Genomic DNA, 13867 nt, shown 5'->3' with positions numbered 1-13867 from the left:
CAGCCTTCAGGCACTGGGACTGAAGACAGTTGATCAGTCTGGGGTCAAAAGATATAAGTGGGTTTCATCAGCATACTTTTTCATTTCAATTCAGTTCTGGCCAAAGTGGTTACCCAATATATTCTATGATGTGCCAAGCAGGGCTTCCAAGGCACTATGAACTAGACCAGAAACTTAGTGGTAAGCAGTGCAGTGACTTTAATATGTTATTTTACACTGAAAGGATTGTCCCACCAGCAATCAAGCCACTGCTTTTGAACCAGCTGCACCTTCCAGATTGTATCTAAAGTCAGCTCAATACAGAACACATTATAGTCCGACCAAATGCTGATCAGGGTATGAGATATCGTTATCTGGCCAGAAAGGGTTGTAACTAGCTCACCAGGTGAAGTTGGCAAATGCCCTCTAGCGACAGCTTTCACCTGCTGCTTGTGCTGGAGCTGATAATCCAGTTCCAAGTCGTGAATTATCTTCTACAAGAGGAGTGAAACCCCATCCAGAGTAGCTACTGAAACCAGTATTACTGGGATGCTCAGATGTTTACTGACAAACAACAGATCTATGTTGGTAGGATTTAATCAGAGCTGGTTTTGCCCCATGGAGATCCTCGCAGCCTCCACTTCAGGACTTTTATGGTAATTCCAGATGAGCCTGGGGTTGGGATATATAGCTGCATTCACTGGCATACTGGGGACACCTCATCCTGAAGCAATGGATAACCTCTGCCAGCAGATTTCATGTAGATATTAACATTTCTTATGAGAGAGTATTGAGCCTCTAGGACCAATCCCATGTTGGAGAGCCCAAGAATTCAATAACTTCTCCCCCATGACTACTGACTGGAATCATCCACTCAAATAGATGTGGAACTACTGTAAAAATGACGCTGAATCCCAGCTCTTGTAGGTAGTCCAGAAGATACCACAGTTAATGATATTGATTGCTGAAAAATTTAATAAGACCAAGAGGGGTGCGCTCTCCCAATCAATGTCCTGAAGAAGTTCTACCAAAACTGTTTCTGTCCCATGTTCAGGCCTAAATCCTCATGGAAAAGGTGCTACATAATCTCCTTTCTCTCGAATCTTCTGTGGCTCCAAGGCCGTAGCATTATGCTCTCCCTTAAAAGTGTTGATTTTTTTCCTCTACAGCTCATACCCTACCTGGCACTTAAAAGGAGGCAGGAAGAGTATGGGTCAAGCCCATAGGTGATGCTGTTCTGCAGAGAACCCCATCTACTTCCTCATATTCCATAAATTCTCATAATCTGTCAGATTATATTCCATAATCTCATATTATGATACAAAATGGGGCCAGGCTTACCACACTGGACTTGGCACAACTGACATCCAGCCCAAAGCAGATGTGAGCAACTTTTGCAGGTTCATCATTGTACAGAATTATCAGTCATGTATGTGGATGCTTTGTTCTGCCCATCTTTCCATAATACTCTCAAATGAACTGCTCTGAACATACTGAAAACGTTTCAAGCCTGAAACAGGTTTTTGCTATGAAATAACCTGTTTTGATATAAAATTTCTTTCAAAGTGGCCTGTTTCATGCTTGAAACAACTTTTTGCATTCAAAAAGAGCTATTTTGCACTTGAAATAGGTTCCTTCACATTCAATAAAATTTGAGTCAAAATCTTTTGCACACTACTAAATGTCAATGTTAGAATTATTTCACTACCTCATCTTCTCCGCCAGGCTTGAGATCCACTGCTGTAAAGCCATAGACTCTGGATGAAGGGCAAAACTGGAAATTAAGACTATTAAAAAAGAGATGATATTAGTATATCAGAGCTGCTTACATTTTTTACCAGATAATTGACTAAATATCAGGAAGCATCACAGTAATGCCATGATAAAAGTCACAGCAATGACTAGCAAACTAATGCCCATCAGATTCATTCTTATGCCCAACTGTAAGAATATAAGTTTATTTCTGATGAAAGAGACCAAAGGTCCCTCTAGCCCAATATCATGATTCTTACAATCAACACCTCCAGGAAATGACCAAGGAAAACAGAAAAATTAGCTCTCTCTCATTATTTCTCCTCAGAGATCAGTACAGAGAGCCAGGGCTTCTGAACTGGAAAGTACACCTGCCCTTATGACTAATAGTACTTTGTAAGATTTTTAAACTGGGAAATTCTCTAATAAATCTACATCTTATGGCAGCTGATTTTATCAATTAATTTTATCAATTAATTATGCATTGAATAAAGTTGCACTTTTTTTTGTTTGTCCTGAAGCTCATGTTATTTTCATTGAATAACACCACCAAGATTATGAGGAAAAATCTATTAACTTTTTCCAGTGCTCATAGTTATGCAAAATTCGTACCCATTATCTCTCCTCTAGTATGATCTATACATAATCAGAACTTCATTATATTGAAGGACATCTCAATATGAAAAATAATATATACATGAACAGAAAGGAGCTATTTAAATAATAATAATCTATAGAAGACTTCAACATAATCAGTCAAAATTGTAAGTTCATGCTGCAAATACCACCAATTATATTTCTGTGATTTTATGTTTGCACAAAACACGTAGTTTGCACAATTTTAAAAGTATGTATGCTAATTCCTTTAAGAACACCAACATTTACAAAAGCAACTTGAGAAAAAAAAAATCACCTCACCCTAAATCTTCTATGCTAAGTGGAGGTCCAGAACCTGATGGGTTCTTCATCATAAGTTCTTGAAGTTTAGTATTCTTTTCATCTTCCGAAAGGCCTTTGTTGCTTAATATTTGACGTCTCTTAATTGCAAGATCTTTAATTTCTTTTAAAAATCTTGCTCTGTGAGGGTTTACTAGTTCAAAATCTTCCCATGTTAGGATCCCATTAAACCATGCTGGAGGCTTAGGTTTTGGTGGGTCAAGAATAAATTCAGATTTGGAATCTTCTTCAAAACTTCCTACTGAGAGAGAATCATGTCCCTCTTCTGTAGAGGCTTCTGATTGACTTTCAGTGCAGTGCAAGTCTCTGTCACCCCGTGATTCATAAATCAGTTTACTCATATTGCTTTTAATATCACCCATGCACATGAGTTTAAAAAAAGGCTTAGAAATTGGCAGGTCTACAAGTCTATTATCTTGGATACATTTAGCTAAGAAAATTCCCAGAAAATGAAACAGTTTAGTGATTCTTTCAAGTTCATCACTATCCTGGGGGAACGGCGCTGTGAAGAGCCCACAAGATCGCTGTACGTAGTATCCTGGAGGTTTCAATCCACCGCCTATATCAACCTTTTTTAAAAAGGCAAAGGAGAAAAGTGTTATTTATTTTACGTTACGAAGTACTGCATCTTTTATTTGTATTTATTCTGAAAAGAAAATATACCTGTCGTGATTCATCATCTGGAAAATCATCATCACAGAGCCAAGCCCCCAGTTCTGTTCTCTGGAATTCTGCTGCTACCAATGCATAAAATTCCAAGGTAGGTCCTAAACCTGTTCCTTCCTCCCCTAAAAACTCCACCTGAAAATTAAAAAAAAACCAAAAGTTTTAAGTAGCTCCAAGTGAATCATGTTACCTACCTTAAAACACACAGAGTAACGCAGTGGAGATGAAAGAAAAGTGTGATGATGCCCAGATTTGCCCTTCTATAAATAGATGTAGCTTTGTTCGGCTTGCAGAAAAAGAGAATCAGTAGAGGCTTCCAGTGAATGAAAATGGGAGACTGAATAATTTCTGCTTCCTATGTATAGGGTACATAGGAGGCTGCAAAATAAACTTTTTTTCTTTCCTCTATTCCAGAAAGAGAGTCCTATGGATGGGACCCTATCCACAGATAGTTTGAATCTGTCTTGGTAATTTTTATTTTATTGTTTTTAAGAGGAGGGATATACTTTACCTCTAGAACTGACTTTCTATCTGCATGGATCTGCATAACATTTTCTGCCCATTCCATCAAGGATTCACCACGTGGAACCTTGACTCTTTCATGTTTAAGGCGCCCAACTCTAAATTCTCCTGGATCATCTCTTCGTACAGTACTTGCAGTTCGTGTTCGCTCAACAGTGGCCTCACGTCGATTCTGTAGCCATACAATTGCTCTGGTAAGAAAAAGAAATGCATTATTTTAGTTTAAAATGCTAAGCGTCTCTTCCATCAAGAATTAATCAATTTCTGTAATTTATCAAAGATTCTTAACATTATGAATGTTTAAGAACATTAGTTTATTTTTATTTATCAAATTTATATGTCACCCATCTCATTACACAGGTGACTCTAGTCAGCTCACAAATAAAATCCCATAAAAACAGTAAAAAACATAACAAACCAATGTTTATGATATTCATGTTAAGAACTGTAATGCACTGGAATTGATAATTAAAAAATTAAACAATTTTGAGTAAAGTTCTTACCTTGATGCCCCAAATGCTGTGCATGTGAAATACAGTTGTCTAGTTTCAAATGGGATTAAGAAAGGACACTTGCTAGTTATCTGTTCACACCAGTCTGGTAAAGCTCCACTTGCTAATGCTAATGGTTCCTGTGATTTAATATTTAAAATGTGAAAACAGGTAAGTCTGAAGGGTAAAACGCACAGATATAAAGCTATTTTTACATTCCAGCTAGTCTTTTCCCACACTTAGCTTCAACCATGGTGTTAGTAGAGCTCTCATAAATTAAAAAATGCTATATAAAAATTATTTTTCTTACATAGCACTCCTATCTTCAAGTGTGGCAACCTCCAGGAAAACTAAATCCTTGGCAAACAGAAATCAGGGGCAGAGGCATGTTAAATATTTTCCGTTTCTTTGGCTTGGGGGGTGGGGTCGTTTAACAAAATGCAGGTGGTCTTCACTTTTGGAACTGGAATCACGACTGCTGCGCAAAGCAGTCATTAAGCGAGATGTCCATGTGACTGCTTTGCTCAATGACCGCAATCTGTTAAGCGATCTCCTGGGTTGTTAGGCTGACAAAGCAAAAGAGCTCTGTGTGGAGCTGAAATCCTCCCGGCAAGCAACCCTTTTGCTCTCAAACATTCCTGCAGCTCATCAAAGGGTTTCCCCTCCCCTCTGTCCCCTCTGCTTGCAACCTTCCCTGTTGGCTTCCCCATTGACTTTCTAGGGAAGCCAGCAGAGAAGACTGCAAATGGTGATCACATGATCACGGGACGCCTGGCAACCGGTTGTAAATGCCATGACTGCATGGGGAGGGGCGGTGCAACATTTTACAACAGCTGGACGTGCTCTACGGGGCATAAAGCACCCTTTCTGAGGCTGTCGTAACTTCCAATTGTCATTTAGTGAATGGTCATTAAGCGAGGACTACCTGTATTTCCAAACATGGAGGGATTAGTTACAGGTCTGGAATACATCAGCAACTTTGGGGACGTGGAGAGCTCTGGATATTGCAGATTTCTTCAGTACATTGATAGCAACCCACTTATCCATATGCAATCTATCCCTCTTTACCTTGGTCAGAATTCCAGCACAAAGACGTACAGGCAACAGATTTCCCAGGAGTCTGGGAAAGGGTATCTGAAATCAGAAATTTCTGATTGCCCTTGAAAGAGAAGATCCCCTCCCACCAAATCCCATGAACTCTGGGTTACTTGCTACTGTGTCAGACAGGTCTTTCTACTTTAATAAACTACCTAGTTTAATGAAACTTAAAGAGACAAAAAGAGAAAATAGAATATGATTACTATTTAAATGCATCTCCTTGGCCCCAAGGAAAAATAGCCTCTCTTTACATTTCCATTTGCGAACTGAATAGATAATACAAAAAGGACATATTCATAGAATTAATTTTTCAACAAAATTATATTTTAAATTTCTGAATCATCTAAGACAGCATACAACAAAATTCTTAACATAGTTTCTCATCACCTCAATCTGTTGAAGAATTTTTGTGGTAATTTTTTTGCTTGTGAATTCATCTGGTGGAAAATTAAACTGAAGCTGTTCGTCTCCTTCTGAAATTAGTAATAGAATGTTTTATTTCATGTGTTCTTAGTAGAGAATTTTAGGGGAAAAATCTTTAGAGGCTGATTCCTACTAACCTTCTTGCAAAGTTCGAGGAGAACAAGGGTCACTTGCAACAATGTAGAGAATACGGAGCAACTGCAGAACATCTTCTACTCCACAGGAATTCTGTCCATTACCAGCTTTGGCTTGCGGCTGTTCTTTTACTGAACTAAGAATGTCTGAATTTTGAAGAGTAGAAATAGCTCCCTGGTTCAAGTTAGATTTTGATCCATGCTCACAGAAATCCTGTATGAATTATCAGAAGGAAAATAAACACATATTAAGTTTATAATGGAACTGTACCATTGTTTTGTATTTTAAAAAGCAAAAATATAAAGATGTGTGATTCAAACTACAGCTTAAAATATTGTTAGGCACTATGTTAATGATATTACTTCATTAATTCAAAAGTATATAAAAAACTGCAGCTTGCAAAAGCTAAATATGACAACAGCATATAATGACACTTAATCAAGAAACAAATGTTAGTCTTATATCAAATCTATCCAGACTCTCACAAGCCCAAAAAACACATTTCCAAATTAATACTTTTAGATGCAGATATATACCTTGTATGCAGCTATGAGTTGGGAACAATTTCTGTTTTTCCTAATGCTTTTATTAGTGCCAGTTAATTTCCAGTGACGCAGAAAGGCTGAATCCGCATTCTTCTGCAGGTAGGTTATCAAATCATTCTTTGGTAAGTCATCAGTGCCAAGGTACTGCTCCACATGCTCTACTGACCAGCAACCCTACAACAGGAATCACCTAATGTTGGTCTTTCCTGATTGTAAAGTTTGGAAGATTTAAGATTTATATTTCACTAGCAACATGCATTTATGAAATATATCACAGCTTATGCTACAAAACTAATTTAGTATAGCTAAGCTGCTTAAGGGCAAAAACTACAAACAGGTTACGATTGTTCTCACCATTTTCCCACTGTCTTTTTCTTTATCAGAATCCTTCATTTCTTTGTATACAATCCTAAACATAAAAAAATATCAGAGTTATTTATATAGCTTCTAGTTTTTCATTGCCAAAGAATTTATTTCCAATTTATAAACTATACAACATGGCTGATGCTCTCCAGATGTTTTGGACTTCCCCATAAGCCCTGGAAAGTATGGCTAGAGACTATGGATGATGTAATTCAAAATATGTGAATAATTCTAGATTGTTTAGCATTGCTATCTAATTATGGATACTGACGCATCACAATTTAGTAGAAAAGGACTACCAGAATCATCAAAGAAATAAAACAATTTTTGCAAAATTATGCTTGGATACTTTTAGTTTAGAAAAAAGGTGGAGGAGAACACCATACACATATATAAATTTATGCACACTGTGGAAAAAGTGGAGAGGGAGGTGCTTTTCTTTCCTTTTCTCTTTCATAATAGTAATAAGGTAGTCTCTCCATATGAAACAGAATGGTAAAACTTTCAGACAGTTAAACAAGAAGTATTTCACCTAGTGTAGAGTTTAACAATAGCATTTGGTATCACAAGTATGTCCAGCAATGTGAGCAGCTTTCAAAAAGTAGGTTAGACAAAGTAATGGAAAATAAGGTTATTAATGGCTGCTAGTAATGATAGCTACAAACTAACTCTAAGAAATTGTTGTACTGGTAGTACTTGTTAGGGAACTTGAGTAGAAGGGCAATGTTCTGCTTCTGTTCTTCCCACTGCCATCTTGTTTGCCACTGTGGGATCAGAACGTTGGGCTAGATACGCATCTTCGTCTGCTGCTAGTTAACATGCTGCATGTTAAATATATTTCTGAACATGACTTTGCAAAATGTTTTAAATTCAAATTTAAAACTCCCCTTATTGGAGTCTGAAGCACCAGAGTGCAAAGCAGTTGTTTCAAGAACAAAACAGGTTGTTTTGCACTCAAAACACTTCCCAAAAAATCAAGAAAGGGCATCACATGCTCAAAACACCTGTTTTGTACTCAAAATGAGGAGTTCTGAACTCAGAATGGCTGTCTCAAATATGAAATGGTCTGAGTTTTTTTTGAACATTTCTATTTTTGAATACGTTATCTAGCATGGAATGGCAGGGCAATCAATATAATTCTTCATACCAAGAATGCAGTTGTCTTTAAATTATTAAAAAAAAATGAATAAATGTTGGAGGGGTCAGTTTTGATGCAATAAAATAATATTTTATGTAATTCTTCAATCAGCATGTATTTATTATAATAAAGAGAAGAGCTGTGAAAACAGTAAAGAAATAATGGCCCCAAAGACTGACACAGAACTGTTAATACTGAAATATTCCTTCAAGACATTAATAGTTTTTGTTATGTATTTATAATTGTTTTACAGAACATTCCTATATTCAGAAATATACTCCATGTGTTTGCTAAAGTTTACTGCCAGGTAAGCAAATGTAAGTTTACAGTTTTAGGTTACTTTACAACGATGACCAGATTCTAGAATTCTTACGTGTATGTTGGTTCCCAAATTCGCCTAAGTTTATCTGATTTCACATTGCCATTGCAAGAAAGCTGCAGCAATTTTTGTACATAGTAAAATATAGTTGACCGGAAATTTGTTAAGGGTAGCTCAACTTCACGAGTTGTACCGAGACCTGTAACTTTCAAGATAAGTGCTAAACGTGGAGATGGCGTACACTCAACTTCTTCTAGGAGTTCCGAATGAGGTGTTCCTGCAATCAATGAATTGATGAAAAATTAGTAATAATTTACTATTTTCTGAGACACCTGTAAACTCATGTAAATTTGAATTGCTGTAGTCTTTATGTACAACTGAAGATAAATTTGCAAGTAATAAAGGCAATAGGGCTGTTAAAGCTGAATTGCTGGAATGAAACCCATGGCCTTGCAATTGTAGAGGCCATTCAGAAAGCAAGCAGTGGGGCAGGGACAGCAGTAAACATGAGCAATAAGTTCCAACAGCTCATAAATGCACACTGGGGCCATTGTAATTACTCACCACAACATCTTTTCTCTTGCTAGATAATACTTAGGATCAGAAATAAGTTGCTGAGAATGTGCATTGTTGTACATATGCTCATTTTATTACATTTTACTTTGATAAGGCATTTTTTGGGATTTAGCCAAACCCCAAGCCAAACCTGAAGTTTCTTGAAATGTTATTAGCAATTCGGATATTGTGTAGATATAGAAACATAGTGCCAGTAAAAATCTATATATATTTCTCCCAAGGTTCTTCAAATAAAGAAAATACCAGGAGATAATTTTGCACTATCACCTATTCAGAGTGAATAATTTTACAGGAATCTCCAATCAAATGCTATGAGGGAGAAATGCTTAAGCAATATCACAAGATTATTCTAGAGTTCAATGTTTTCTTGTAGTTCTGTCTCCCAGAAACAGAGTTTATGTGGGATCTAAAAGGTAGTAGCACCAAATATTTACTTCAAGTCCTTCTGCCTTGCTTTCTATGTCCATCACATATTTTTGTCCTATTACATATTTTGTAACTTTACTGTTAGCTTTAGTGTACCAGACATGCAATAAAACCTAAACATTTTAAAAAATCATCTTTATTCCTCAGTTCCTTAACCTACCTTTCTAAAATGTTGCAAGTTTCAGGCATAGAAACACCTCTTAAATGTACACCATTTTCAAGTAAATTGTCAAAAAAAAAAAAAAAAAAAGGAAGAGAAAAAAAAACAATAAAGAGGGCTACCACTCTTATGCAGTTCTGCTGCTTTCTTAGCTAAAGCCACTTCTATAATGTATTTTAATTTCTTAACCGCTGTCCAAGGAAACCACCCTTTTGGGGATATTCTTCAAAACTAAAATGAACTTTTGCACAAAATTGTATGCTGTTCAAAAATCAAATCAAATCAAATCAAAATCAAAATCAAAATCAAACCTTTATTACAGTCATAGACCACCATAAATTATCCTGAAACATGGGGAGCCTGTTCTTCCATGAAGAGATAACTTTGCCTGAACTATTAATCCAAGAACACTAAGAAATACAAGACGGGACAAACAGTAGTACACTGTCTGAAATAATTACTCTTAAAATGGGAGGGAGAGAAGAACCTTGAGTTCATTAAAATTCAAGACAACAATTACATAGCTAAATTATTAATCCCACTCCTTCAAATTCTATTGCTTGAAGTCCCATCACTAACCTCTTCTCAATATCCCTGCCCTTCAGTTCCTTCCACTGAAAAAAGTGCATATACCTATGTTTTTATCCCAACATGAAGGAAGCAAGGGAGAGTGGATGGCGCAACAATTTTTTTCCTCTCCCAATCCAATCATTGGCCTCAGGGACAAAGTGAAAAAATATATCAGCTTAATGTGTTTTCTAATGCCTGAACTTATATACCACCCGGGTAATACCATGTCTAATAATGCTGAGCCATAAACCACAGAAGTCGGGTTCAAACGTTCTATTAAACCCAACCCAACCCACCACATTGTTATGGCTTTACACAAGTTGTGAAACCAGCTATTTAAAAATCCCCCTCCCCCTTCCTCTCCTCAGATCAATTTTTTTTTCCTCTGACATTCTTACACACAATGTTAGTTTCCCACATTTTTCAAATTGCTCTCATGTGTACCTGGGGGAGGAATTTCTAAATCAGTTGTTTGTTGAACATTAGTACGGCCAGGTCGCGGATCAAAGGCAGGTACTAGAGCAGAAAATTGGCGTTTTAACACATAATCATCATCCCACGTTCTTCTGCGTCCTCCTTTTGTTTCATATTCTTCTTCTTCCTATTCAAAACATTGCAGCATGGAAGTAACTGAAAACATGTAGGACTAATTGAAAATATTCATTTGATTTAAAACATATAGGTAGTCCTTGACTTACGAGAGCAATTGGGACCGGAATTTCTGTCACTAAGCAATGGAGTTGTAAAGCATGACCACATTGCTTAGCGATGTCAATCCCTGCAGTCCTGGTTGCCTTTGTTAACTGAATCCTATGGTCGTTAGGTGAGGCAACTTCCTGCCGGCTTCCCACAACCAAAGTCAATGGGGAAGCTGGCAGAAAGGTGCAAGTTCCAGTCCTGCAGGCAGGTAAGTGTCTGCTGCCAGGTCGGGGAAGTAGTGAGGGTGTGGGTTGGGGTATGGGGAGAGTCGGGAAGGGTGCGAGGAGATGTGTGAGAGGCACCGCATGGGCCAGGGAGGGTGTGCGAGAGATGCCACGTTAGGTGGGGAGGGTGTGTGTGGGTTGGAAAGGGTATGTGAGGGGGTGTGTGAGAGGCGTTACATGGGTTGTGGAGGGTGTACGAGAGGTGCTGGGCAGATTGGGAAGGGTGTGTAGGAGAGGCACCATGCAGTTCGGGGAGGTGCGCGAGAAGCACCGCATGAGTTGGAGAGGGTGTGCAGGAGGTGCTGTGCAGGTTGGGGAGGTTATGTGGGAATGCAGTGCAGGTCAGAGAGGGTGAATGGGGATGTATGAGTGGCTGGCATGGCACGAGCACAGAAGGGCTGGGGGAGGGTGCACGGGTGGGGGATACTTAACCCAGTGGCTTGTGATCTTCCCTGCCAGCTTCCCCTTTGACTTTTTGGGGAAGCCGGCATGGAAGGTTGCAAATGGTGATCATGTGATTGCAGGGCACTTGGCAACCAGTCATAAGTGTGAACAGGTTGCCAAGCACCCAGATCGCGATCACATGACCGTGGGGGTGCTGGGATGGCTGGAACCCTGAGGACTGGTTGTAGCCACCATTCATTCAGTGCCGTTATAACTTCAAATGGTCACTGAACAAAAGGCTGTAAGTCGAGGACTATCTGTACACAGACATAAAAACTATGGGTAAAAATGGAAAAACTGTTATCAGTTATATTTAAGCCTAAATTCACCAAATAAAAAGCAAACATATATTAGGTTTTTATAAGCTGCTCAATTAGCAAATTATAAATTGCTACAATTATAAATCTCTCTTAAATTCAAGAAATAATGTAAATAGAAATAAATGTAGTACTGTCAAAACATATATACTTTACCATTACTTCTTCATATTCTTGGTCTTCCTGATTGTCATCTTCATTTTCATCGTCTTCCTCATCTGGCTCTGGCAGTTCTTCATCATCATCTAATTCAGCCAAGAGAGTACTAGCCCGACAACTATCAAGAAAATCTACACAGAAAAACAGACAGGCAACCATAAGGAACTCTTTAAACAGAAGGACAGCAAGGATGATAGATGAACTGATTTGATAAATTCAAAGAAGGAACAGGAAAAAGAAGTTTCACTTAGCACGATGTTCAAGAAAACAGGACTGAAACCTATTTTAAGAAATTATGACAAATTAGGGCAACAGTAAGCTGAAAAGGGAAAAAGTATTTCAGAAAACAACCTGAAAAGGAATAGAAAACAACTTGAAAAGGAATGGAAAACTATTTGTAATAAATAAAAAAAACAATCTCATTTTTTAATTTCAAAGTTAAAAGAAATGAAACACAAATATGCTGTTTTTTCCCAGTATGATAATGGGATTTGATACCCATTATTCATCGCACATTTTTTAAAACTTCACAATAGCAGTGAAATAATGCCTCACAGAAGACACATTTCCACTTCTTGCCTTCAGAAAAAATGATAAAACCCCAAACAATCATCCCTAACTTCCTATGCCTGATCTCATTTCCCATACAATCACTGCAATGTAGAGCAGAGTGTAGAACTTTTATCTTTCTATGCTTCTAACTGTTTGCAGAGGATGGTACAAACCATTCTTGCCAGAAACAGACCGCTTACAGAAATTGCCTCCTTCCACCGCTCTATCCAGGTAGTTCCTTTTTTCTACCCTTGACAGAGATTTTGAACTCTTAACTTATGGAACTTCCTCCAATTCCAGCCTTGTTTCCATTTTGGCTTCTCCTTTTCTGTTCAAACCATGCAGAAAGTGTACCTAGTCTTCCCCTTAATATTTAACGTGGTGCACAGATAATAATCTATATCAAGACAGGCAAGCAACTAGTCTATTTACTCTAGTTTAAGTTTCTGGACTAACTTTCCAGAAACAATACTGAAGGGTGAATGCAAAGCATCAGGGGTACACCACACACAGCTTCTAAAAACTTGGTTCAGATTCCTAGAGCTCCTGTAAAAGCTTTAGGCTAATTTTAATATTTACACAATCCAATGATTAACCCTTAATTTAATCTAAGCATATATTCTATAACTGAACTATAGTCCCATCTTTATGTGACTGTTGCCTAGATCTGCATAATCACTGTTCATCAGGACATTTTGCAATCATGGTATGATTCACATACAGGTAGTCATCAGGTTATGATAACAATTGGGACTGGAATTTCTGTTGCTAAGCAATGCGGATGTAAAGCGCAATGTCATGTGACTGCATCACTTAATGACAGCTGTTGTAACCCCAGGACCACTCAGGTCATTAAGCAGGGAGAGGCAGGAGTCCCAGGCAACCAAGCCAGTGGGTGCTGAGGGTGTGTGTGTTGTGGGCAGGAGCTCTAGAGTGTGGTGTGCAGGGGCTGTGGGAGAGTGGAGGTGCAGCGAACAGGAGCTCCAGAGTGCGGGTGGGGAGTATGGGTGCCACGGATAGGCACTCCAGAATATGGGTAGGTACGCAAGCGCCACAGAGGGCCAGGGGGTGCTGCAGGCAGGCATTATGGAGTGCGGGCAGGCAAAAAAGTGGCAGGAGTGGGAGTGACTTCCAACTTCCTGCTGGCTTTCCCATTGACTTTGCTTGTGGAAAACTGGCAGGGATGTTGGAAATCACAATCATGTGACTGTGGCTCACTGCGAGGTTGTAATCACGAGCCAGGCAACAAGTGCCTGGATCCCCCTCATTCAGCGCCGTTGTAACTATGAATAGTCACTGAATGTATGGGCATAACTCGAGGACAACCTGTATTATTTGATCAAATAATGCCA

General features: G+C 38.4%; 1 protein-coding gene across 5 annotated transcripts in view; it reads right to left on the bottom strand.

The window, feature by feature from the left end:
• HECTD1 (HECT domain E3 ubiquitin protein ligase 1) overlaps nt 1-13867 on the bottom strand; it is a 69216-nt gene that overhangs the window by 8126 nt on the left and 47223 nt on the right. For 3 of the 5 annotated variants that reach the window (XM_088145397.1, XM_088145393.1, XM_088145394.1), the window contains 12 exons: nt 11961-12094; nt 10565-10721; nt 8443-8665; nt 6923-6977; nt 6560-6742; nt 6026-6236; nt 5853-5938; nt 4380-4507; nt 3866-4067; nt 3352-3489; nt 2650-3257; nt 1688-1766 (listed from right to left, as the gene is read on the bottom strand). In XM_088145397.1, the coding sequence (XP_088001523.1) occupies nt 1688-1766; nt 2650-3257; nt 3352-3489; nt 3866-4067; nt 4380-4507; nt 5853-5938; nt 6026-6236; nt 6560-6742; nt 6923-6977; nt 8443-8665; nt 10565-10721; nt 11961-12094 (2204 nt within the window). The remainder of the gene's footprint in view (nt 1-1687; nt 1767-2649; nt 3258-3351; nt 3490-3865; nt 4068-4379; nt 4508-5852; nt 5939-6025; nt 6237-6559; nt 6743-6922; nt 6978-8442; nt 8666-10564; nt 10722-11960; nt 12095-13867) is intronic. The other 2 variants (XM_088145398.1, XM_088145396.1) reach the window with 1 other exon arrangement.

Source organism: Python bivittatus, unplaced genomic scaffold (assembly GCF_059951505.1).
Source record: "Python bivittatus isolate LINGU-HERP-01145 unplaced genomic scaffold, Pbiv_v1 ctg000480_np1212, whole genome shotgun sequence".
Taxonomy (NCBI): Eukaryota; Metazoa; Chordata; class Lepidosauria; order Squamata; family Pythonidae; genus Python; species Python bivittatus.
This window is presented reverse-complemented; position numbering and strand designations above follow the sequence as displayed.